General features: G+C 36.0%; 1 protein-coding gene across 4 annotated transcripts in view; it reads right to left on the reverse strand.

Moving 5' to 3' along the window:
* Positions 1 to 23,461, reverse strand: part of ARHGAP5 (Rho GTPase activating protein 5) — a 79,430-nt gene that overhangs the window by 27,628 nt on the left and 28,341 nt on the right. For 3 of the 4 annotated variants that reach the window (XM_031024000.2, XM_081830654.1, XM_006729539.3), the window contains exon 3: positions 6,862 to 7,009. In XM_031024000.2, the coding sequence (XP_030879860.1) occupies positions 6,862 to 7,009 (148 nt within the window). The remainder of the gene's footprint in view (positions 1 to 6,861; positions 7,010 to 23,461) is intronic. The other variant, XM_006729540.3, reaches the window with a different exon arrangement.

The following is a 23,461-nucleotide window of genomic DNA, read 5'->3' on the forward strand; positions in this document are numbered from 1 at the left end:
TACAAGAATATTCACAGAAGCAATAGTCACAATAGTCAAAAAGTATAAATGAGCCAAATGTTCACCAATGGAAAATTATTCAGCAATAAAACTGAAGTACTGATAGATGCTATAATATGGATGAGCTCTGAAAATGTTACATTAAAGAAGCCAGTCACAGAATACCAGTACAGTTAACTCAATAGAAACAGAAAGTTAAGGGTGGGTGGGTGTGGGTAATAGGGAGTGACGGCTTAATGAGTATGGGGGGTCCCTTTGAGGTTAATGAAAACGCTCTAAAAATAGGTTGCACTGATGGCTGCACAACTCTGTGAAGATACTAAAACGCCACTGGATTGTACATTTTAAATTGGTGAATTGTAGAATATGTGAATTATATTTTACTAAAGCCATTATATAAAACGATTTATAAATCTTTCTTTTGAAAGAAAATATCTCTCAAAAGTGATAATTATCTGTTTAAAGCAAAAATTATAAACATGTATTATGATGTTTAAAACATACTGTAGAATTATAAGTCAATGGAACAGAATAAAACACCCAGAAATAAACCCACAATCATACGGTCAATTAATCTTCAACAAAGCAGGAAGGAATATCAAATGGGAAAAACAGTCTCTTCAAATGGTGCTGGGAAAACTTATCAGCTACATGCAAAAGAATGAAACTGGACCACTTTCTTATACCACATTCAAAAATAAACTTGAAATGGATTAAAGATCTAAATATGAAACATGAAACCATAAAAATTCTAGGAGAGCACAGGTAATAATAATGTCTTTGACATCGGCTGTAGCAACTTTTTTCTAGATAGGTCTCCTCAGGCAGGGGAAATAAAAGCAAAAATAAACTAGTGGGACTTCATCAAAATAAAGTTTCTGCACAGTAAAGGAAACAGCAGCAAAATTGTTCTGAAAGGCAACCTACAGAATAGGAGAAAATATTTGCAAATGACATATCTGATAAAGGGTTAGAATTTAAAATATATAAAGAACTTATACAACTCAACACCCCAAAAAACAAATAATCCAGTTAAAAAATGGGCAGAAGACATAAACAGACATTTCCCTAAAGAAGACATACAGATGGCCAACAGGCACACGAAAAGATGCTCATCATCACTAATCATCAGGGAAATGCAAATCAGAACTATAATGAGGTATTACCTCATATCTGTTAGAATGGCTAAAATCAAAAACACAAGAAACAAAAAGTGTTCATGAGGATGTGGAGAAAAAGGAACCCATGTGCACTGTTGGTGGGAATGACAACTGGTACAGCCACCCTGTAACAGCATGGAGGCTCCTCAAAAAGTTAAAAAAAGAACTACTACCCTATAATCCTCAACTGCACTACTGGGCACCCAAAAAATACAAAAACACAAATTCAAAGGGGTACATGACCCCAACACTTATTGCAGCATTATTTATAATAGCCAAATTATGGAAGCAGCCCAAGTGTCCACTGACAGATGAATTCATAAAGTAGTGATACAGATGTAAAATGTAATATTATTCAGCCATAAAAAAGAATGAAATTTTGCCATACGCAACACATAAACAGAATTAAATGTTAGGCAAAATAAGTCAGAGAAAGAAATAGCATATGATTTCACTTATATGTGGAATTTAAGAAACAAATGAGCAAAGGGAAAAAAAAAAAAAAAGGGAGAGACAAACCAAGAAACAGACTCTTCACTATAGAAAATAAATCGATGGTTACCAGAGGGGAGGTAGGTGGGGAAATGGGTAAAATAAGTGATGGGGATTAAGTAGTGCAGCACTTGTCCTGAAGAGCACTGGGTGATGTATGGAATGGCTGAATCACTATACTGTACACCTGAAACTAATAAAACACTGTATGTTAACTATACTGAAATTTTTTAAAAATTGCAGAATTAAAATGTACAACAATAGAACAAGGGATGGAAGGTTAAATATACTGTTACTAGGTTCTAAATTCTACATTATAGTGGTGTAATATTTGACAATGAGCTGTGATTAAAGATATGTATTTCAAATACTAGCATATCACTAAAAAGACCTAAGACAGATATAACTGATAACCCAAATTTGGGGTAAAACATAATTTTTAAAATATTCAATTAATCCAAAAGATGGCAGGAAAAGAAGAAAAAAGGAATAATAATCACATGGACAAAAACAAAAACAAGATGGGAGATTTAAAACCTATCATATTGATAATTAAAAACCAACGATCTAAGGGGTGCCTGGGTGGCTTAGTCAGTTAAACGTCTGCCTTCAGCTCAGGTCATGATCCCAGGGTCCTGGGATCAAGCCCCGCATCTGGCTCCCTGCTTGGTGGAGAGCCTGCTTCTCCCTCTCCCTCTGCCTGTCACTCTGCCTACTTGTGCTCTGTCAAATAAATGAATAAAAAAAATCTTAAAGGGGCGCCTGGGTGGCTCAGTTGGTTAAGCGACTGCTTTCGGCTCAGGTCATGATCCTGGAGTCCCAGGATGGAGTCCCGCATCGGGCTCCCTGCTCAGCAGGGAGTCTGCTTCTCCCTCTCCCGCTCCCCCCTCTTGTGCTCTCTCTCTCTCTAAAATAAATAAATAAAAATTAAAAAAAAAATCTTAAAAAAAAATCCAATGATCTAATAAACACTCCATGAACAGAAATGAATTATCAACCCCAATGATATGCTGCTTACAAGAAGCTAAACTAAATATAAAGATACAAATAGGCTACAAGGATGGAAAAGATATACCACACAAACATTACTCAAGGAAAATACCACTGGCTATGTTAATATTACACAAAGTAGACTTAAGAAGGAATACTATAAAGCATAAAGAGAATGCTTTATAATTATAGCTCAGTTCATAAAGCAGACATAATCCTAAATGTATATGCAACTAAAAGAATTTCAAAACACATGAAGCAAAACCTAACAGAATTAAAAAGGTGAAAGACATATAATCATGATGGCAGATTTCAAAAGTATTCTATAAGTAATTTAAAAAAAAAGTCAACAAAAAAAATCAGGAAGGATCTGAGACTTCTTAAAGAACGTCACGTGATCTAACTCCCATTTAAAGAACCCTTCACCCCAACAGCTTAATAAAACATTCAAGGTCCCATGGAACATTCTTCAAAACAGAGTATATTCTGGGATATAAAACAATCTAAATAAACTTACAGTAAAATCAAACTGCCTGTTTTCCAACTGCAATAGAATTAAACTAGAAATGAGTAACAAAGATATCTGGAAATTATTTAGAAATAAAATACTTCTGGGAAGCCTAGGTGGCTCAGTCAGTGAAGCGTCTGCCTTCAGCTCAGGTCATTGAGCCCCACATCGGGCTCCTTGCTTGGTGGGGAGCCTGCTTCTTCCTCTCCCTCTGCCTACTGCTCCCCCTGCTTGTGCTCTCTAATAAATAATAAATAAAATCTTAAAAAATAATAAAATAAAAGGGGCGCCCGGGTGGCTCAGTCGTTAAGTGTCTGCCTTTGGCTCAGGTCATGATCCCAGGGTCCTGGGATCGAACCCCCACATTGGGCTCCCTGCTCTGCGGGAAGCCAGCTTCTCCCTCTCCCCTTGCTTGTGCTCCCTCTCTCACTGTCTCTCTCTCTCTCTGTCAAATAAATAAATAAAAATCTTAAAAAAATAAGGAAATAAAATACTTCTAAAATAACCAATGAGTTAAATTAAGAAGAAATCAAAAGGGAAATTACAAAGTATTACAAACTGAATGCAAATGTAAACATATCAAAATCTGTGGTATACAGCTAGAACAATGCTTAGAGGAAAATAGTTAACATTAAATGTTATAGTAAAGATTGGTCAAAATCATTAACCTAGGCTTCTACTTTAAGACACTCTAAAGCCAAATGAAGCAGAAAAAAAGAGAATTAAAAGAATTCACTGAATTAAAAGACAAAATACAGGAAACAAAAATCAATAAAACCAAAAGTTGGTTCTTTGAAAAGATCAGTAATATTGATAAATACCTCATGAGGGGGAAAAAAGACACAAATTAGTGATACATAATCAAAAGAGAAGACATCACTACAGATGCTACAGACATTAAAACACTGATAAGGAATTTTATAAACAAGCTTATGCCACCTTGGATGAAATGGATAAACTCCTTGAAAGACACACAAAAAACCAATGCTTACTCAAGAAATGAAAAATCTGTAAAGCCCTGTATCTACTTAAAAATTTTAATCCACAGTTAAAAACCTCCTCATAAATAAAACTCCAGGTCCAAACAGTTTCACTGGTGAATTGTACTTAAATTTAATAAATATTACCAATTCTGTACAAACTTTTTAGAAAACAGACTCAAGTCTGTGATGCCAGTTTTACTCTGATACCAAAACCAGACAGAGACACTGCAAGGAAAGAAAACTATAGACCAATATCCCTCAGGAAGCAGAAATCCTTTACATTTCAATAAACTGAATCCAGCAATATATAATATAAGACAAAACGTTATGCCCAAGTGGTATTTATCCCAGGGATGCAGTTTAGTTTAACATTTGAAGATCAATTAATATAATTTACCATATAAACAGACTTTAAAAAGAACCATATGATCACCTCAACAGATGAAGAAAAATCACATGACAAAATTGACATCCATTTTGGATACAAGGAAACAAAAATAGAAGGGAATTTCTCAACCTCATAAACAGCATCTACAAAAACCCCCAACAGCTAGCTATCATTATTACACTTCATGATGAAACACTGGATGCTTTTTGGGTGATGAAAATGTTCTTTATCTTGACTGTGGTGGTGTTTAAATGACTAGAGTTATCAAAACTCACTGCACAATTAAAATTGGGTGAATTTCACTGTATGTAAATCATCAATGAAGTTGAATTTTAAAACTACCATAATGGCTTCTTCAAGGTTGTTTAAAAAGTTTAGTCCTTTAAACAAGGCCTGTTGATTGATTATTAACAGTAAAAGGACTGATCATTTACACCACTATGTCTATGGATCTCCAAACAACAAAGTACGACTTTTAAATATAAGTACCTGATATATATTTACATTATAAGTAAAACCTTCAAAAGACGGTTGTGCTACAAGTGCATATTGAGAATTCAATACTGAACTCAAGCAACTGAGAATTTTCTGCTAAAACGCATCAGCATTAATCAGTAAATCAAATACGCTACCACTACCACCACACAAGAACTGGGCTTTATCTTCTATACGTTCTTATGGTCTTATGGTACCTCAGTACACTTCTAACAAAGCACTTAAATATATAAATTACCTGTCAGTTAACTGAATTAATTCAAATTATGCTAAGAATTGGGGCAGAATTTCATTTTATCTTACACTTGGAATTCAGTCATTTTCCTCATACCAAATCACTCAACTCGAAAATATTCAAGAAATGGGAATTTTAATTATAAAAATAAATGTACAAAACACATTACTTTATTATTTTCTAATTACTAAAGAAAAATACTTCCTAATTCCTCAGTCATATCCATAAAGCCAAATTATTTACTAAAGCAAATGAGAGTTCTTTAAGCTCAAAGCAGAAAGCTAATATTTTAAGGACCTTTGCACTTCTACTATGCTAAAGACGGACAGAAATATAGACAAGAAATTTGGCTAAAATACACTTTGCTGAAGGAAAAAAACAAATGATTAAGAGTATATCCAGGGGCGCCTGGGTGGCTCAGTCGTTAAGGGTCTGCCTTCAGCTCAGGTCATGATCCCAGGGTCCTGGCATCGAGCCCCACATCAGGCTCCCTGCTCGGCGGGAAGCCTGCTTCTCCCTCACCCACTCCCCCTGCTTGCGTTCCCTCTCTCACTGTGGCTCTCTCTGGCAAATAAATAAAATCTTTAAAAAAAGAGTATATCCAAATGTAGGCTCTATAAATTAACACTTATTAACGGAACAGGGAAGATATAGGCTATTTCAACTATAATACTAGTGGATAATAGTTATTGTCCCATATACTACTCCTTTATTAAAACTTAAAGTCAGCACTTCTCACCAAAAAGACAACCCAACAGGTATAGAACTGTACATCCAAGTAAAAATGAGCTTGACATTTTAGACAGGACAGATATCCTAGTTTTGTCTTTTAAACAATGCTTATTTACCAAAGAAGATCATTAAGAACAAATAAAGTTAAGATGGAATTAGTTCATGTTTTCAAACTATTACATTTTGTAGTCCATTTAATTACTGAGGTTTCATGATTAACTCATGTTTTTAAATGCACATAAACATGATAATATTCTACCTTTATTCCTCAATTTTTACTAGTCCAGCCCTCAGATAATAGTTACATTGGACAAAGTAAACATGACACAGGCTGGTTTTCAAAATAATGAGGCTATCTGCACACTCCTTAAAAATACAACTCAAACCATATAAAACACATCAAGATAGTGCTGCTGAATAAACAGTAACATCTCAAACAAGAAGCCTTTCATACATTTATAAATATTGTTATGGAATTTAAAAATTCATGTGTAAAGTGGGTAATAAAAATAGTACTAGACTTAAAAAAAATTGAAAACTTTCAAATTATCTATTTAAAATCATAACTATGATTAAATAGTAGCATAATTTAATAATCAAGTTATTCTAAATTCCGGAATAAGGGAAGTAACATTTTAGCATTCGACATATCCACTTATCAAAGAGAAGTCCAACAAAAGCATTAATGGCTAACAACAAAGCTTATCAAATATCTGATAGTTATGTCTAGAGTTAATACTCAAGACAATCAATCCTAAGGAGAACTATACACCTCTTTCAAAACTTAGCTTTTATGAATCATGAGCATTTGACAAACTGTTGGTATAGCAAAAGTGAACTTTTAAATTAAATCTCTTGCAATAATACTTCTATCCTACCTGTATCTTCAATAAATTCCACACATTTTTCAACAAATAGTGGTATGGGCTTCTCAGCTGTAACCAGATCCTGGAGGGGCATCCCAAAGTAATTACTTTCCCAATTTCTACGTGTTGGTGGATTGAAGTTCTTAGTTTTCTTTTTCTGCTATAAGAAAACATATTCAAGTTAAAACTATTAAAATTAATTTTCTTCAGAATAACATTAGTACTCAGCAATGTAAATACACATATTTTGCATCAAAAGAAGTATTTAAAAGCCACATCCAACCTAAACAACCACCAATATGGGAATCCCATTAAATTCTGCTAGAAACAACAACTTGAGCAATGGAAAGAAACAAACTGTGAACAGAGAAAAAAAACTGACTAAAATGTTCCTTTTGGAAAATAATAGGAAACGAGATAGGTAGCGAAATTAGAAAAGATCATTTTTCAATGCCAACTCAAAGGAAAAGCTGGGAGTAAGCAATGCTCAATTCAGTTTATGTGTAGTCTACTAATTCTATTTGGTCTTTGGGGCAGGTCCAAGTGAGGTTTTTGTGCATAGCTATATTTATAAGAACATAATACAGCTTTAATTATTGATTATACTATGAAACATGATAATATTCTACCTTTATTCCTCAATTTTTACTAGTCCAGCCCTCAGATAATAGTTTACATTGGACAAAGTAAACATGACACAGGCTGGTTTTCAAAATAATGAGGCTATCTGCACACTCCTTAAAAATACAACTCAAACCATATAAAACACATCAAGATAGTGCTGCTGAATAAACAGTAACATCTCAAACAAGAAGCCTTTCATACATTTATAAATATTGTTATGGAATTTAAAAATTCATGTGTAAAATGGGTAATAAAAATAGTACTAGACTTAAAAAAAATTGAAAACTTTCAAATTATCTATTTAAAATCATAACTATGATTAAATAGTAGCATAATTTGTCCCTTATTTTCCCAGTTTCTTCCTATCTACTGACTCTATTCCTTAAATGTTACGATAGGTTTCTTATGTAACAGATAAAACAGTTTCACAATAGTAAAAACAAAATGAAATACTAATTTTCAGAGTTTAACTTCAATCTAGCACTGGGAGAAAATGGGTTCTTAACCAGGGAGTGAACATCTCAAAAACCTAAGGAGGTACTGTCTAGAATTCAACTGCTGAGGAGATTGAGTCAATTTTTCTGGAGTAGGATATTTTAAGCATTTCCAAAGATAATTCTATTATACATTCCTAGTTGAGAATCTCTACAATATAGGAAGATGAGTAAATTTTCAGAAATTCAAAGATGTTAGAGCATTTTTATGGTTCCCTTTTCAGTTTATCTACAAATTTATTTTCTCTGATAAATCACAAAGCTATTCAAATTTGTCATAAGTACCATTACTGATTTGTAAATAGGATAAAAGCATACCATTTCTTTTCAGAAAAGGGGGGGAATAAGAGAGGGAGGGCAGGAGAGCTTTCTATGCCTAAAGTAATACCCATCTTAATTTCCCATTCTTTCTGGAGGAGTCTCTCCTTTGGATAGATACCCCATAGATCCCCCAATGTATTCTTCCAAGTCTCCGGCTATCTTGAATAATTAACCAAGTCCTTTCTTCATTTCAATTTCAGGCTGCTCCACCCAGCAAACTTCCAGAGCTCATGAAATCCAATTTCTAAATGCTCTCAATGATATGGATTATATACAACCCTGATATGTACAGATCACATATAATATAACTAGGTCTCTGGAATGTTGCCAACAAAGCACTAGAATGTTTGATCTGGCTCAAGACCTAAACCCACCAAGTCAAGTAGTGTGGATCCTTACTCCTTAAATAATCCTTCCACCACCACCACCACCACCACCACCACCAAACCGGAATATGCAAGGAAGTGGAAATGAAGACACTTAGGTAGGATAGTGGCTGAGTCCTCTTTCTCAGGAACATTAAGGTGCTTTCTAGCCTGCAAACTACCAGCTGCAAAATTTGATTAGAAAACTGAAAACTGAGGCAAAGATGGATGTTACTTCATTAAAGAGATAATATAGCAATGAAAAAGATTACACTTAGATAGATTAATGAAAAAAGCAATGCCTGGCCTATGACAGAAGCAACAGGAATGAAATGATAAAAAGATCTTAATAGATCTTTGCCACCTAAAGAACATAGTTACAAGAAAAGTAAGCTAGCTGGTCCTAAATGTTCCAGTCAACTTTTTTTTTTAAATTTTATTTTATTATGTTAATCACCATACATCATTAGTTTTTGATGTAGTGTTCCATGATTCATTGTTTGCGCGTAACACCCAGTGCTCCATTCAATATGTGCCCTCTTTAATACCCATCAACAGGCAACCCCCTCCCCCCTAGAACCCTCAGTTTGTTTCTCAGAGTCCATAGTCTCTCATGGTTCGTCTCCCCCTCCGATTCCCACCCCTTCATTTTTCCCTTCCTACTATCTTCTAAAGAAATCCTTTTTTTAATACTGCCTTTTAGGAATCAATCTAAACTCTCAGATGACTCTGAAAACATTCCACCCTTATCCTTGGGATCATAGGAAAGAGGAAAAAAAGAAGTGTAAACTTTAGTAAGCACTGAATACTTGACTAAAATTGGGAGGGTGAAGACAAGGAAATAAAGTAAGGTGGATTCTCTGGCTTATGCTCAGGGAACATCTCCCAAGGTCTATAAAATTACAAGGGCAAATTATTTAATTCTGTGGTTATACCAAGATTCAGGGCTAGTAATCTAAGGTAATGAAAGGCTAAGTGCCTTGTAGTATGGAATTTCTGGCAAACTCTAAAGGGATAATTTACTAACAAAGAACTGCCCTGACAGCTCAAGTCATATATATTAGGGGGGAAAAAAAAAAGTTTTGTGATTTTATTAATTTTTATTAATTTTTCTACTAACTGGCACTGATATGAAAGAATATTCTTTTTTTTTAAAAGATTTTATGTATTTGACAGAGAGAGACATCGAGAGAGGGAACACAAGCAAGGGGAGTGGAGAGAGAGAAGCAGGCTTCCTGAGGAGCAGGGAGCCCGATGTGGGGCTCTATCCCAGGACCCCAGGATCATGACTTGAGCCAAAGGCAGACGCTTAACTGAGCCACCCACGCGCCCCTATAAAAGAATATTCTACGCAGAGTAAGTTTGGGATTAGAGATTCCTATATTAGCTTTTATGATGAACAAAAATGTATACAATCTCTTTTTCTAACAGTGATAGTTCTTAATCATCAGAATTCAGGGAGTTCTTTTAAAATATGTGGATTTTGAAAAACTCTACATAATTCTGATATACATCCCTTAGTTAGGAGTTGCTGATCTATAGCTATACGTATTTATACCAATTCAAAATGAATTTTTTAGGTTAAACTAAGATTAGATGATTACAACTGCTATAAAATGCCATCAAGGTTCTCTGAAATGCAAGAAAGGATGAGGAGTATGGTTACTTGGTAATTACTTCCATAACTTTTGAAGAAGCATTGTCAGAAATGGCAGCCCCCAATTAAAAAATTATGCCAGCAGGAAAACATCTGATTTATGATAACCCAACTTTTGATTCATACTTCAGTAACACTATCTTTATTTCTGCTTAAATGCAAATGCCCAGTCTTATTTTTCTGGCTACTCAGGCAAATCTCATGTCATGTCAGCTGCAAATGAATATCCACAGTAAAATAAGCATCCTGTTCACAAATAATGTATACAGTGTTATCAATTAAGTGTTCAGCAGACATTAAAAACTACCATTAGTATAAGAAAACAGGATCAGGAAACGGTATGTAAATAGCTTTCTAGAAACTGCCCTCCCAATCCAGTAGTATCAGCAATACAAGGGAGGGCATCTAAGCAACATCCTCAAATAAAATACTGTAATCAATAACACTGAAAAAACATACCTCAACTGCTTCTTTCGTATTGAACAAACTGAAGAAAAAGAGTAGTTAAGGAGGCTTTCAAAGAGCCAATCCAGGAAACAAGAAAATTTGGTATTCTCTCAAAGAAATGAGACAACAGGAAGAAAAATGTAAAGAAACTGGAGGAAAAAAATTCATTAAAGAAATCAAAATCTCTTCAGTAAGATTCCATATAACTGTAAAGATCAGAATAAAGTGAAAAAGAGCATCAAAGTTCCCCTTTACTGTATGTATCATTCCCTATGACACGTTCCAAAAAATACTCTTTTGCTTCCATTTTAAAAAAAGAAGTCTCAATCCTCCTCTCCTTAGCTATTTGCCCCATAATGCTACTCCCTTCTGCAAACTCTGCAAAAGTCATATATATATTAGATATTTCCAATTCCCTCTTTAATGTACTTAAATTAGTCTATCACCCTCATCACTCCACTAAATCTGTTCTTATTAAGGTCACCAATGATTGTTTTGCAATAGTTAGTTCCCAACTTTCATCTTACTTGACCTTTCAGCACTCTTTCTTCACTAGACTTTGAGAACACCATCTCAATTACCTCACTCACTCTTCCCTTACTAGTCTCCTCTGCTGGTCCCTCTTAGCCATCCTTGTAATGCTGTGAAAACCCCAGGCCTCAGTCCCTGACCATCTTTTTTTCTCAACACCTACCCACACTCTTCATCTTGTCATCCATCTGCTGATAACCCAACACTTACAGCTCAGCTCTTTTCCTGAACTCTAGACTCATTTGAAACATTCTACTGGACATCTTCACTTGAATGTCTAAGAAAGGTATTTTAACATGTGCAAAACTAAACTACTGATGATTTCCTTAAAATGTTCCCCAACTGCAGCCTTATCCATCTCGCATGCTGACAATTCCATCCTTTCATTTCAGTAGCTCAGGCTAAAAATCTTGGAGTTATCCTTGATCCCTCTTTTTCTGTCATACCCTACTTCCAATTATCAAACAAATGTATTAGATATAGAATCTAGCTATTTAAAGCTATCATTTCATACATCTACATTATTACATCAACTGCTCAATCCATTCCCCCCCTTGTTCTACCACTATCCCCTCAAACCATTCTCAATAAAGCAGCCAGAATGACAGAGGCTCCCTACATAGCAGCCTACAAAGCCATATATAATCAGCATGCCTAGAACTCTGCCTCTTTGTATTCCGACTTCATTTCCCTCTACTTTCTTCTTCATCATTTACTCCTTTCCTCCAGCCACATGGCTTACTTGCTGTTTTAACAGTCAGGCATGCTCCTGACTTAGGGCTTTATTATATTGGCTGTTCCCTTTACCATTTCAATGAGACCTATAGTGACTACCCTATTAACAACTGTAATTTTAATCCCTGTCTTCTAGCTCCTGTCCAGTATTCCCAATACCTTTTACTGCTGTTTCTACCTACAAGACTACATTCTTTACTTATGTATTATTATTTTTGTTATTATTACTTGGTGTCTCCTACTGTAATTTAAGCTCCACACAAGGGCAGGGATTTTTATCTGCTTTGTTCATCAACATACGCCAAAGATCTGGAATACTGCCTGTAAAAAAGAGCAAAGAACAAAAGTATTTGAGGTCTCTTGAAATGACGAACGCCAATATGTAGATTAAATGATCTCATCATGTACTAAAAAAGATAACAAACAGGAATGAACCATCAAGTTACAGACCTATCATATTCAACTCAGTAAGCTTCAAAGAATCTTAGAATCATCCAAGCAGAAGAAATCAAGAACAAACAGTAGAGGGAAAGTATCAGGCTAGCTTTAAAGTTCTCAGGAAAACTGGGAAGTCAGAAGACTCATCTATAGGGATATTCATAGGAAAGAATTGTCAAGAATTCTTTACTTAGCTAGTATATCAATTTGGATGTGCATAACAAGGAACTATAGATTTTTTTAAAGTTCTCAAATATGTAATACTAAATGCACAAACTCCTTCTGAAAAAAAAAAACACATGATGAAACATCATTGATAATAAAGAGCTTATATGTGGAGAATTTGTGCTATTGAAGAAAGAATGAACATTTTTTTATAGTTACACATAGAATTAATTCTAAATTACCATGGTATGGCTATATAATAAAATAGCATCTATAATTTCGTGGCTCAAGCTACAAAATGTAAAACTAATTTGATAATAGGCCAAAACCAAAGGCCTCAATATACCCTAAAAGAGAAGGGGGAAAAAATAAGAGATCATGTAATTATGCTAATGCATGACAGAGTATCATGACAAGACTACTGGGAGAGGTAAGAATGATAAACTGAAACAGAGGTTCAAAATATATTTAATGATAAATATAAGCAGCACACAAACTGTTTCTTCATTTTTCTTTCTTACATTTTTTTCCCCCGACTGAAGTGGAATAAAACAAGACTAAAGCAAACTGAAACTTACAAAAATAAATATAAACGGAGTAAGATCAACTAAAGAAGATTCTCAGACTTGGTACAAAACTAAACCCAACTAGGGGGGCCTGGGTGGTTCAACTGGTTGAGCGTCTGCCTTTGGCTCAGGTCATGATCTCAGGGTCCTGGGACCCAGCCCCAAGTTGGGATCCCTGCTGACATGCTTCTCCTGCTCCACTTGCTTGTGCTCTTGCTTGCTCTCTCCTTCTTCCTCTCAAATAAAGAAATAAAATCTTTAAAAACAAACAAAAAACCTAGCGGACACCTGGGTGGCTCCGTTGGTTAAGTGTCTGCCTTTGGCTCAAGGCATAACCCCAGGGTCCTGGGATTGAGTCCCACATCGGGCTCCCTGCTCAGTGGGGAGTCTGTTTCTCCCTCTGCCTGCTGCTCCCTCTGCTTGTGCTCTGTATCTCTATCTCTGACAAATAAATCTTAAAAAACAAAAGCAAAAAAACCCTAAACCCAACTAAACACATGCCATTTAAACAAAGGGACTCCTAAGAGTTGAAAATAAAAGGATAGGAAAAGTAATGACTTTTATTATTTTTTTAAGAGCAATGTTAAATTGGAGTTACCTTCAAGGCAAAATGCTTTGAACTAGAGTTACCCCTATTCGCTATCCCTTTTCTCCTATAACATTAATTTTTCCCTCCCCTGGGTCATTCTTCTGAACATATCAATACTCTCTAATACTTGTCATCTTTAAAAACAAACAAGAAAACCCTCCTCTGATCCCACGTTGACCTCTAGCTATTACCCCAATTCTTGCTTTTTAAGTTTTTAATGACAGTTAATCAACATAGAATGTTATACGTTAGTTTCAGGTGTCTTGCTCCCTTTCACAGCAAAACTTCTTGGACGTGCCATCTATATCTACTATCTACTTTTCACATCCCATTTACTCTTCAACCTACTTCCATCTGGGCTTTCTCTTCCATTCTATTTAACTGCTTGTCAAGATCAGATACTTCTACACTATCAAATTAAAAAGAAACATTTCTCTTCACCCTTCTTGAGCTCTCAGAAACTGTTTCCTGACTACTAACTTCCTTAACCACTTGCTCTCTTGGCTCCCATTTCATTACTCTTTGCTCAAAGGATTCCTTTTTCAGTTTCACCTGCCAACAACCCTTCCTGGTTTACCCAAACTCAATCCTGAGCCCTCCATTCTTCTCTCACTGTACTCTACACCCTTAGGTGAATTTATCTAATCCCTAGTTTTAAATCCTTTAAATCCTGATACCTCTTTTTCTAAGTACCAGATTCATACACCTAACTTTTATACTTTCACTGGGACCTTGACACAGGATAAAAAGCACAAAATAGATGTCTTGATTTTCTCTGGTCTGAAACCTTTCACCCTTAGTTTTCAATATCTCAGTAAATCTACCCAGTTGCACAGACCATAAATCTCGGAGTTGATCGTGATTTTCCCTCTTCCCTTACTCTCCACAGCAATTGCATAAGAAGTCCTGTTGGTATGATTTCCAAAATATTATGTAGAAACTGTCCGCTTTCCCTTTTGGCACCTGTACTGGCAAAATACCTAGCACATGATAAACACGTTCCGTAAACCTAACAGAAACACACAAAATTACAAACAGGAACCAGAGAAAGGCTTTACCATATAAGATTTGTTAATAAATACACAAAGTACTGTTTGTTGGTTTATTTACCAGTCTATGGAAAGTTTCATTATACCAAATTCTTCGTATCTATAGGAGTCACTATGTAGGTATGCCTAAACTTAAGCATCCAAACCTAATAAAATTAGGATTCATACAAAATAATGATTACACATCATAAAATTACAAGAAAAATTAAACAGCCAACTCTATGTGAATTCATTTGGATATAAGGTGATGTACCTTCTTTTATTAATTTAAATTCAATTAATTAACATATAATGTATTATTAGTTTCAGAGGTAGAAGTCAGTGATTCATCAGCCTTATATAATACCCAGTGCTCATTACATCACATGCCCTCCTTAATGTCCATCACCCAGTATCCCACTGCCCCCTTCCCCTCCAGCAACCCTGTTTTGTTTCCTACAGTTAAGAGTCTCTTACAGTTGGTCTCCCTCCCTGATTTCATCTTATTTTATTTTTCCCTCTCTTCCCCTATGATCCTCTGTTTGTTTCTTAAATTACACACAGGAGTGAGATCACCTAATTGTCTTTCTCTGATTGACTAATTTCGCTTAGCATAGTAACCCTCTAGTTCCATCCACATCGTTGCAAATGGCAAGACTTGACTTTTTTTAAATGACTGAGTAATATTCCATTGTGTTTGTGGGTGTGTGTATATACAAACCACATCTTCTTTATCCATGTATCTATCAATTGACATCTGGCTCTTTCCATAGTTTGGCTATTGTGGACATTGCTGCTATAAACACTGAGGTGCAAGTGCCCCTTCAGGTCACTACTTTTGTATCTTTGAGGTAAATACCCAGTAGTGCAATTGCTGGATCACAGGGTAGCGCTATTTTCAACTTTTTGAGGAACCTCCATACTGTTTTCCAGAGTGGCTGCACCAGCTTGCTTCCACACCAACAATGTAGGAGGGCTCCCCTTTTTCTGCATCCTCACCAACATCTGTCGTTTCCTGACTTCTTAATTTTAGCCATTCTGACTGGTGTAAGGTGGTATCTCATTGTGGTTTTGATTTGTATTTCCCTGATGCCGAGTAATGTTGAGCCCTTTTTCATGGGTCTGTTGGCCATCTGGATGTCTTCTTTGGAGAAATGCCTGTTCATGTCTTCTCCCCATTTCTTGATTGGATTATTTGTTCCTTGGGTGTTGAGTTTGATAAGCTCTTTATAGATTTTGGATACTAGCCCTTTATCTGATATGTCATTTGCAAATATCTTCTCCCATTCTTTCGGTTGTCTTGGTTTCGTTGACTGTTTCCTTTGCTGTGCAAAAGCCTTTTATCTTGATGAAGTCCCAATAGTTCATTTTTGCCTGTTTCCCTTGCCTCTGGAGATGTGTCTAGCAAGAAGTTGTTGCAGCAAGGTCAGAGGTTGCTGCCTGTGTTCTCCTCTAGGACTTTGATGGATTCCTGTCTCACATTTAGGTCTTTCATCCATTTTGAGTCTATTTTTGTGTATGGTGTAAGGAAATGGTCCAGTTCCATTCTTCTGCATGTGGCTGTCCAATTTTCCCAACACCATTTGCTGAAGAGACTGTCTTTTTTCCACTGTGTATTTTCTCCGCTTTGTTGAAGATTCGTTGACCATAGAGTTGAGGGTCCATTTCTGGGCTCTCTCTTCTGTGCCACTGATCTATGTGTCTGTTTTTGTGCCAGTACAATACTATCTTGATGATTACAGCTTTGTAACAGAGCTTGAAGTGCGTAACTGTGATGCCACCAGCTCTGGTTTTCTTTTTCAACATTCCTTTGGCTATTCGGGGTCTTTTCTGGTTCCATACAAATCTTAGTATTATTTGTTCTGGCTCTGTGAAAAAAGTTGATGGTATTTTGATAGGGATTGCACTGAATATATAGATTGCTCTAGGTAGCATAGACATTATAACAATATTTTTTCTTCCAATCCATGAGCATGGAACGGTTTTCCGTTTCTTTGTGTCTTCCTCAATTTCTTTCATGAGTGTTCTATAGTTTCCTGAGTACAGATCCTTTGCCTCTTTGGTTAGGTTTATTTCTAGGTATCTTACGGTTTTGGGTACATGGGATCGACCCCTCATATTCTCTTTCTTCTGTCTCATTGTTAGTGTATAGAAATGCAACTGATTTCTGTGCATTGGTTTCTGTGCATCCTGCCACTTTGCTGAATTCCTGTATGAGTTCTAGCAATTTTGGGGTGGAGTCTTTTGGGTTTTCCATAGAGTATCATGTCATCTGCAAAGAGTAGAGTTTAACCTCATCTTTGCCGATTCTGATGCCTTTTATTTATTTCTTTTTGTTGTGATTGCTGAGGCTAGGACTTCCAGTACTATGTTGAAGAAGAGTGGTGAGAGTGGACATCCCTGCCGTGTTCCTGACCTTAGGGGAAAAGCTCTGTTTTTCCCCATTGACTATGATATTCGCTCTGGGCTTTTGTATATAACTTTTATGATATTAAGGTATGTTCCCTCTATCCTTACACTGTGAAGAGTTCTAATCAGGAAAGGATGTTGTACTTTGTCAAATGCTTTTTCTGCATCTATTGAGAGGATCGTGTTGTTCTTGTCCTTTATTAATGTAGGGTATCATATTGATAGATTTGTGGATGTTGAACCACTCTTGCAGGCCAGGAATAAATCCCACTTGGTCATGAATAATCCTTTTCATGTACTGTTGGATCCTATTGGCTAGTATCTTGGTGAGAATTTTTGCACCCATGTTCATCAGGGATATTGATCTGTAATTCTTTTTGGTAGGGTCTTTGTCTGGTTTTGGGATCAAGGTAATGCTGGCCTCATAGAGTTTAGAAGTTTTCCTTCCATTCTGATTTTTTGAAAAAGCTTCAGAAGAATAGGTATTAATTCTTTAAATGTTTGGTAGACTTCCCCTGGGAAACCATCTGGCCCTGGACTCGTTTGTTGGGAGATTTTTGATGCCTGCTTCATTTTCCTTGCTGGTCATGGGTCTGTTCAGGTTTTCTATTTCTGTTTCAGTTTTGGTAGTTTTATACATTTCTAGGAATGCATCCATTTCTTCCAGATTGCCTAATTTGTTGGCATATAGTTGCTCATAATATGTTATTATTGTTTGTATTTCTTCCATGTATTTCACTGATTTCTGCTCTAATCTTATCTCTATTCTCCTGCTGGGTTTAGGTTTTATTTGCTGTTCTTTCTCCAGCTCCTTTAGGTGTAAGGTTAGGTTGTGTATTTGAGACCTTTCTTGTTTCTTGAGAAAGGCTTCTATTGCTATATACTTTCCTCTTAGTATCACCTTTGCTGTATCCCAAAGATTTTGAACAGTTGTGTTTTCATTTTCATTTGTGTCCATGAATTTTTAAAATTCTTTAACTTCCTGGTTGACCCATTCATTCTTTAGTAGGATGCTGTTTAGCCTCCATGTATTTGAGTTCTTTCCGACTTTCCTCTTGTGAGTTCTAGTTTCAAAGCACTGTGGCCCGAAAATATGCAGGGAATGATCCCAATCTTTTGGTACCAGTTGAGACCTGATTTGTGACCCACAATGTGATCCATTCTGGAGAATGTTCCATGGGCACTAGAGAAGAATGTGTATTCTGTTGCTTTGGGATGGAATATTCTGAATATATCTGTGAAGTCCACCTGGTCTAGTGTGTCATTCAAAGCCCTTCTTTCCTTGTTGATCTTCTGCTTAGATGATCTGTCCATTGCAGTGAGGGGAGTGTTAAAGTCCCCTACTATTATTGTATTATTATCGATGTGTTTAATTTTGTTATTAATTGGCTTATGTAATTGGTTGCTAGGGGCATAAATATTTACACCTGTTAGATCTTCTTGTTGGAAAGACCCTTTAATTAGGATATAGTGTCCTTCTTCATCTCTTATTAGTGTCTTTGGTTTAAAATCTATTTTGTCTGATATAAGGATTGCCACCTCAGCTTTCTTTTGACATCCACTGGCATGATAAATGGTTTTCCACCCCCTCACTTTCAATGTGGAGGTGTCTTTGGGTCTAAAATGAGTCTCTTGGAGACAGCATTTCTTGCTTTTTTGTCCAATCTGATACCCTGTGTCTCTGATTGGGGCATTTAGCCCATTTACATTCAGAGTAATTATTGAAAGATATGAATTTAGTGCCATTTTATTATCTGTAAAGTGACTGTTTCTGTTTCTTTCTGGTCTATGTTACTTTCGGGCTCTCTCTTTGCTTAAAGGATCCCTTTTAATATTTCTTATAGGGCTGGTTTAGTGATCACTAACTCTTTTAGTTTCTTTGTCCTGGAAGCTTTTGAACTCTCCTCCTATTTTGAATGACATCCTAGCTGGATATAGTATTCTTGGCTGCATATTCTCCTCATTTAGCACTCTGAATATATTATGCCAGTCCCTTCTGGCCTGCCGGGTCTCTGTGGATAGGTCTTCTGCCAGTCTAATGTTTCTACCCTTGTAGGTTATGGATCTCTTGTCCCGAGCTGCTCTCAGGATTTTCCCTTTGTCTCTGGGATTTGCAAGATTCACTTTAATATAATGTCTATGTCAGGGTGCTGACCTGTTTTTATTGATTTTGGGGGGGGGGGTTCTCTCTGCCTCCTGGACTTAAATGCCTGTTTCCTTCCCTAGACTAGGTAAGTTCTCTGCTATAATTTGCTCCAAGTACCTTCTGACCACCCTCTCTCTTTTCTCTTTTTCTGGGATCCCAATTATTCTAATCATGTTTCACTTTATGGTATCACTTACCTCTTGAATTCTCCTCCTGTGATCTAGTAGTTACCTTTTTCTCAGCTTCTTTATTCTCCATCATTTTGTCTTCTGTATCACTAATTCTCTCTTCTGTCTCATTTATCCTAGCAGTTAGAGCCTCCATTTTTTATTGCATCTCATTAATTGCCTTTTTGATTTCAACTTGATTAGATTTCAGTTCTTTTATTTCTCCAGAAAGGGATTCTCCAATGTCTTCTCCGCTTTTTTTCAAGCCCAGCTAGTATCTTTATAATTGTTACTCTGAACTCTAGTTCTGACATCTTACTTACATCCATACTGATTAGGTCCCTGGCAGTCAGTACTGCGTCTTGTTCTCTTTGAGTGAGTTTTTCCGTCTTGTCATTCTTACAGAAAGTGGTCACTTTTCTTGTAGAGTTGCAGCTATTCTTTTCTTAGGTCTCTGGTTGTGTTCAGAATGATTTGATAGCTATCTAGCTGAATTCCTGGTACCAGACGAAACTAAGGTCTCCTACTCCTCTGCCATCTTGGACTATCTGCTAGTGTTTGGTGATGCACTTCTCATAGTGTGTAGAACTGAGCACTATGTGCATAGCATCATGCTAGATATTGTGCATGATCAAAAATCAGTGGAAGTAATGTTAATGCTCTCAAATATACTATGGAGGAAAAAAACTAGTATGTGATTAAATGTCAAAATAATTGGATGCGAGGCTTAAAACCAGACTTCAAAAGTTAGAACTTAAAAAGGAAGAGAGGAGGTCAGGAATATTTCAGAATTTAGAAAGAATCTGGTCTGTATCTAAACATTTGGGTCCCTACCATATGAAAGCATAAGCACTCAGAAATCACTAGAAACTGCATTTATTGCTTACTGTATATTAGGTACTTGGTAATATTACATGTATAATCTTAACTGTCACAACAGCTCTGAGACTGCTACTATTCTGCATCTATTTTACATCTATTTCCATATACCTGTAATGTACAGGAATTAATAATGTGGGTAGAGATGTACATAAGGGCCACATTGCCAATGGGTTTAGGCAGGTCCCTAAGAAATTTGAACTTTATACAGGGGCTACAAAATATATTTTACAGGAAGAGAGATTAGGCACTTTATTTTAGTATTATCCCTCAGAAAGCAACATAAAAGAATAGTCTGAAGCAAGGGTAAACAGGAGACACAGAAACTTAAGTTATTGCACCACCTATGCTAGTGAAGCTATGGAGAAACGATCCATCACACATTCCTAGTGGGAATCTAAAATGATATACACACTCTGGAAAACAGTTTGGCAGTTTCTCATAACACTAAATATGCAAATACCAAATGACCCAGTAATTGCACTGTTGGGCATTTATTCCAGAGAAATGAAACCTTGTATTTATATAAAAATATGTACTTTATGGTTCAGAGCTACTTCATTCATAATAGCCGCAAACTAGAAACAACAGATGCCCTTCAACAGGTTAAATAACTGTGGTATACCCACACCATGAAATATTATTCAGCATAAAAAGGAGACAAACTAATGACTTATGGCAACAACTTGACTGAATCTCAAGGAAACTGTGCTGGAAAAAAAAAAGTCAATCTCAAAGTTGCATATGGTATGATCCCATTTATATAACATTCTAGAACTGGCAAAATTATAAAATGACAAAATGGAAAACAAATTAGTGGGTGCCAGGGGTTATGAATGATAGTAATAAAGGGGAGGGTGTGGTTATATAAAGACAACAGAAGAGATCTGTTGGGTCATAGAACAATACACAAACCTACCCATATGATTAATTGCATAGAACTACACACACACACACAAATGACAAGTAAACCTGGGGAAATCTAAATTAATCTGTGAATCGTGTTAATGTCAATACCCTGGTTGTGACATTGTACTACAGTTTTGCAAGATGTTACATTTGTGGGAAACTGGGCAAAGGGCGTATGAGATCTTTTGGCATTATTTTACAACAGCACATCAATCTACAATTATCTCATATTAAAATTACTATTTAAAAAAAATCATCACAATAATCCAAGTAAGAAGTTATGACAATTTCAACTAAGACTGTGACAATGAAATGTATCAACGTATTTTACAGCAGAATAAAGATCAGCCAAGTAAGATAAACAGCAAAGCATGTAGCTTTGGCCCACAGTAGCTCCTTCCTGAAAATACATTCTCATCCAATCATGATAAGGAGAGGGAAGTAAATTCTATGACCTATGAGGAAAATCCTGTCTTTCATAATGAGCAGGTACAAATATGTCTTATATGATTGACTTCTAGAATCTCACAGGAATTTCCCTAAAGACCACATTCTGTTACACAGGGTTTCTCAACTTCAGTATTATTGACATTTTGGACTGTATAATCCTTTGTTGTGGGAGATCACCTATGAATTGCTAAGATGTTTAGCAGAAACCCTGGCTTCTACCCAAGAGCTACCACTAGCTACTTCCTACCCCAGTTGTGACAGCCAAAAATGTTTCCAGACATTGCCAGATGTTCCCTGGAGGGCCAAACTGACCCTGGTTGAGAACGATTGTGCTAGGCTAATAAAAACAAGGACAAAGAACTCAAGTTTGGGAGATAGCTACAGATAGATTTCTGGAAAGTCTGATAATTTTAACTTTAAAAAAGGTCAATACATAACTCAAGATTGAGAAACATTACTGTAGGGAACGCAAAGATGAATGATAATTTTAACTGCCCTCAAAAACCTAATAGTGTAGTAAGAAAAAACTTATTAAACTACAAAGCGATAAAACTACTACAAAGCAATTACTTTAGATGAGAGGAGTAAGTATTACATCAGAGCACACACTTATATCCGTATAAGAAAGAAGCCTTTAATGGGAGCCAGGACTCCATAAAAAGTCTATAAAAGCTACAGGTACTGACTGAGAGTCCACACTTTGGAAATCAGGGATGTTATGAAGGCTTTCACACCCTTTAAGCTAACACTAGGTGAAAAGAGGAAAGAGACAGTAACTGAGGGTAAATAAATGTGGTCTGGGTTCTTGTAAATACTAACAGACAAACTGGTTCTAGCACTGATTCATCTCTAAGATGCCATCTCCCTATAAAGCGTTTCAACATAAATTATCTACTTGACAGGTATTTTATTAATGTCATTAACAACTTCACCAACCAAAAAATAAACATGTAATCATCTAGAGAGGGTTCTAGCAAAACATCTAGCTATTCAAATGAATGGGTGGATTTCCTCCCAGTCTCCCCAGATATATATTTTTAAGTATATTCAACATGAAAATGGCTTTTCTATTACACCCAGCACTTCATTCTTAAAACCACTGATTTTCTCTTCGCTTCACAACTAATCTGTTGAGTACTTTCTGTTACTCTAATGATTGCCAATCAGAGGATCAAGAGAGAAAGAAAAAAATTTTCAGCGTCTCTTCCTCCTTCCTCATTATCAACAGAGATTCTTAAGCCAGAGGCCGCAGCTTTAGAAAGTATATGAAACCCTTAAAACTCCAGTAAAATTTTGTGCATGTACATTTTTCCAGGGAAAAAAACCCAAACCTTTCTTCAAATTTTCAAAGGCTAAGTACACTTCCCCTGAAGCTCAAAACAATTACTTTGTACAAAGTATTCAAGATGTATTTTCCATTTGGACAAAGTTAGATACAATCACAAGATCACTTTTGTCACACACTTATATTTTGTTCTAAATATTGGAAATAACAAAAATTACTACTTTTAAAAAGCAGTCCTTTTGGGGTTTCTCTTTTCACAGTCATAAATTAAGCCGTATTTACTTGAGGACTCTTTTACAACATCAGCTGAGATGACAAGAAAACATTACGGAGTTAGAAATCATAAAACTATACCTATTGTAGAAAAACTCTTCTAGGACTAAGTGGGACAATTTGTAGTACGCCAA

Source organism: Leptonychotes weddellii, chromosome 9 (genome assembly GCF_054177405.1).
Source record: "Leptonychotes weddellii isolate Sample4059 chromosome 9, ASM5417740v2, whole genome shotgun sequence".
In the NCBI taxonomy this organism is placed as follows: Eukaryota; Metazoa; Chordata; class Mammalia; order Carnivora; family Phocidae; genus Leptonychotes; species Leptonychotes weddellii.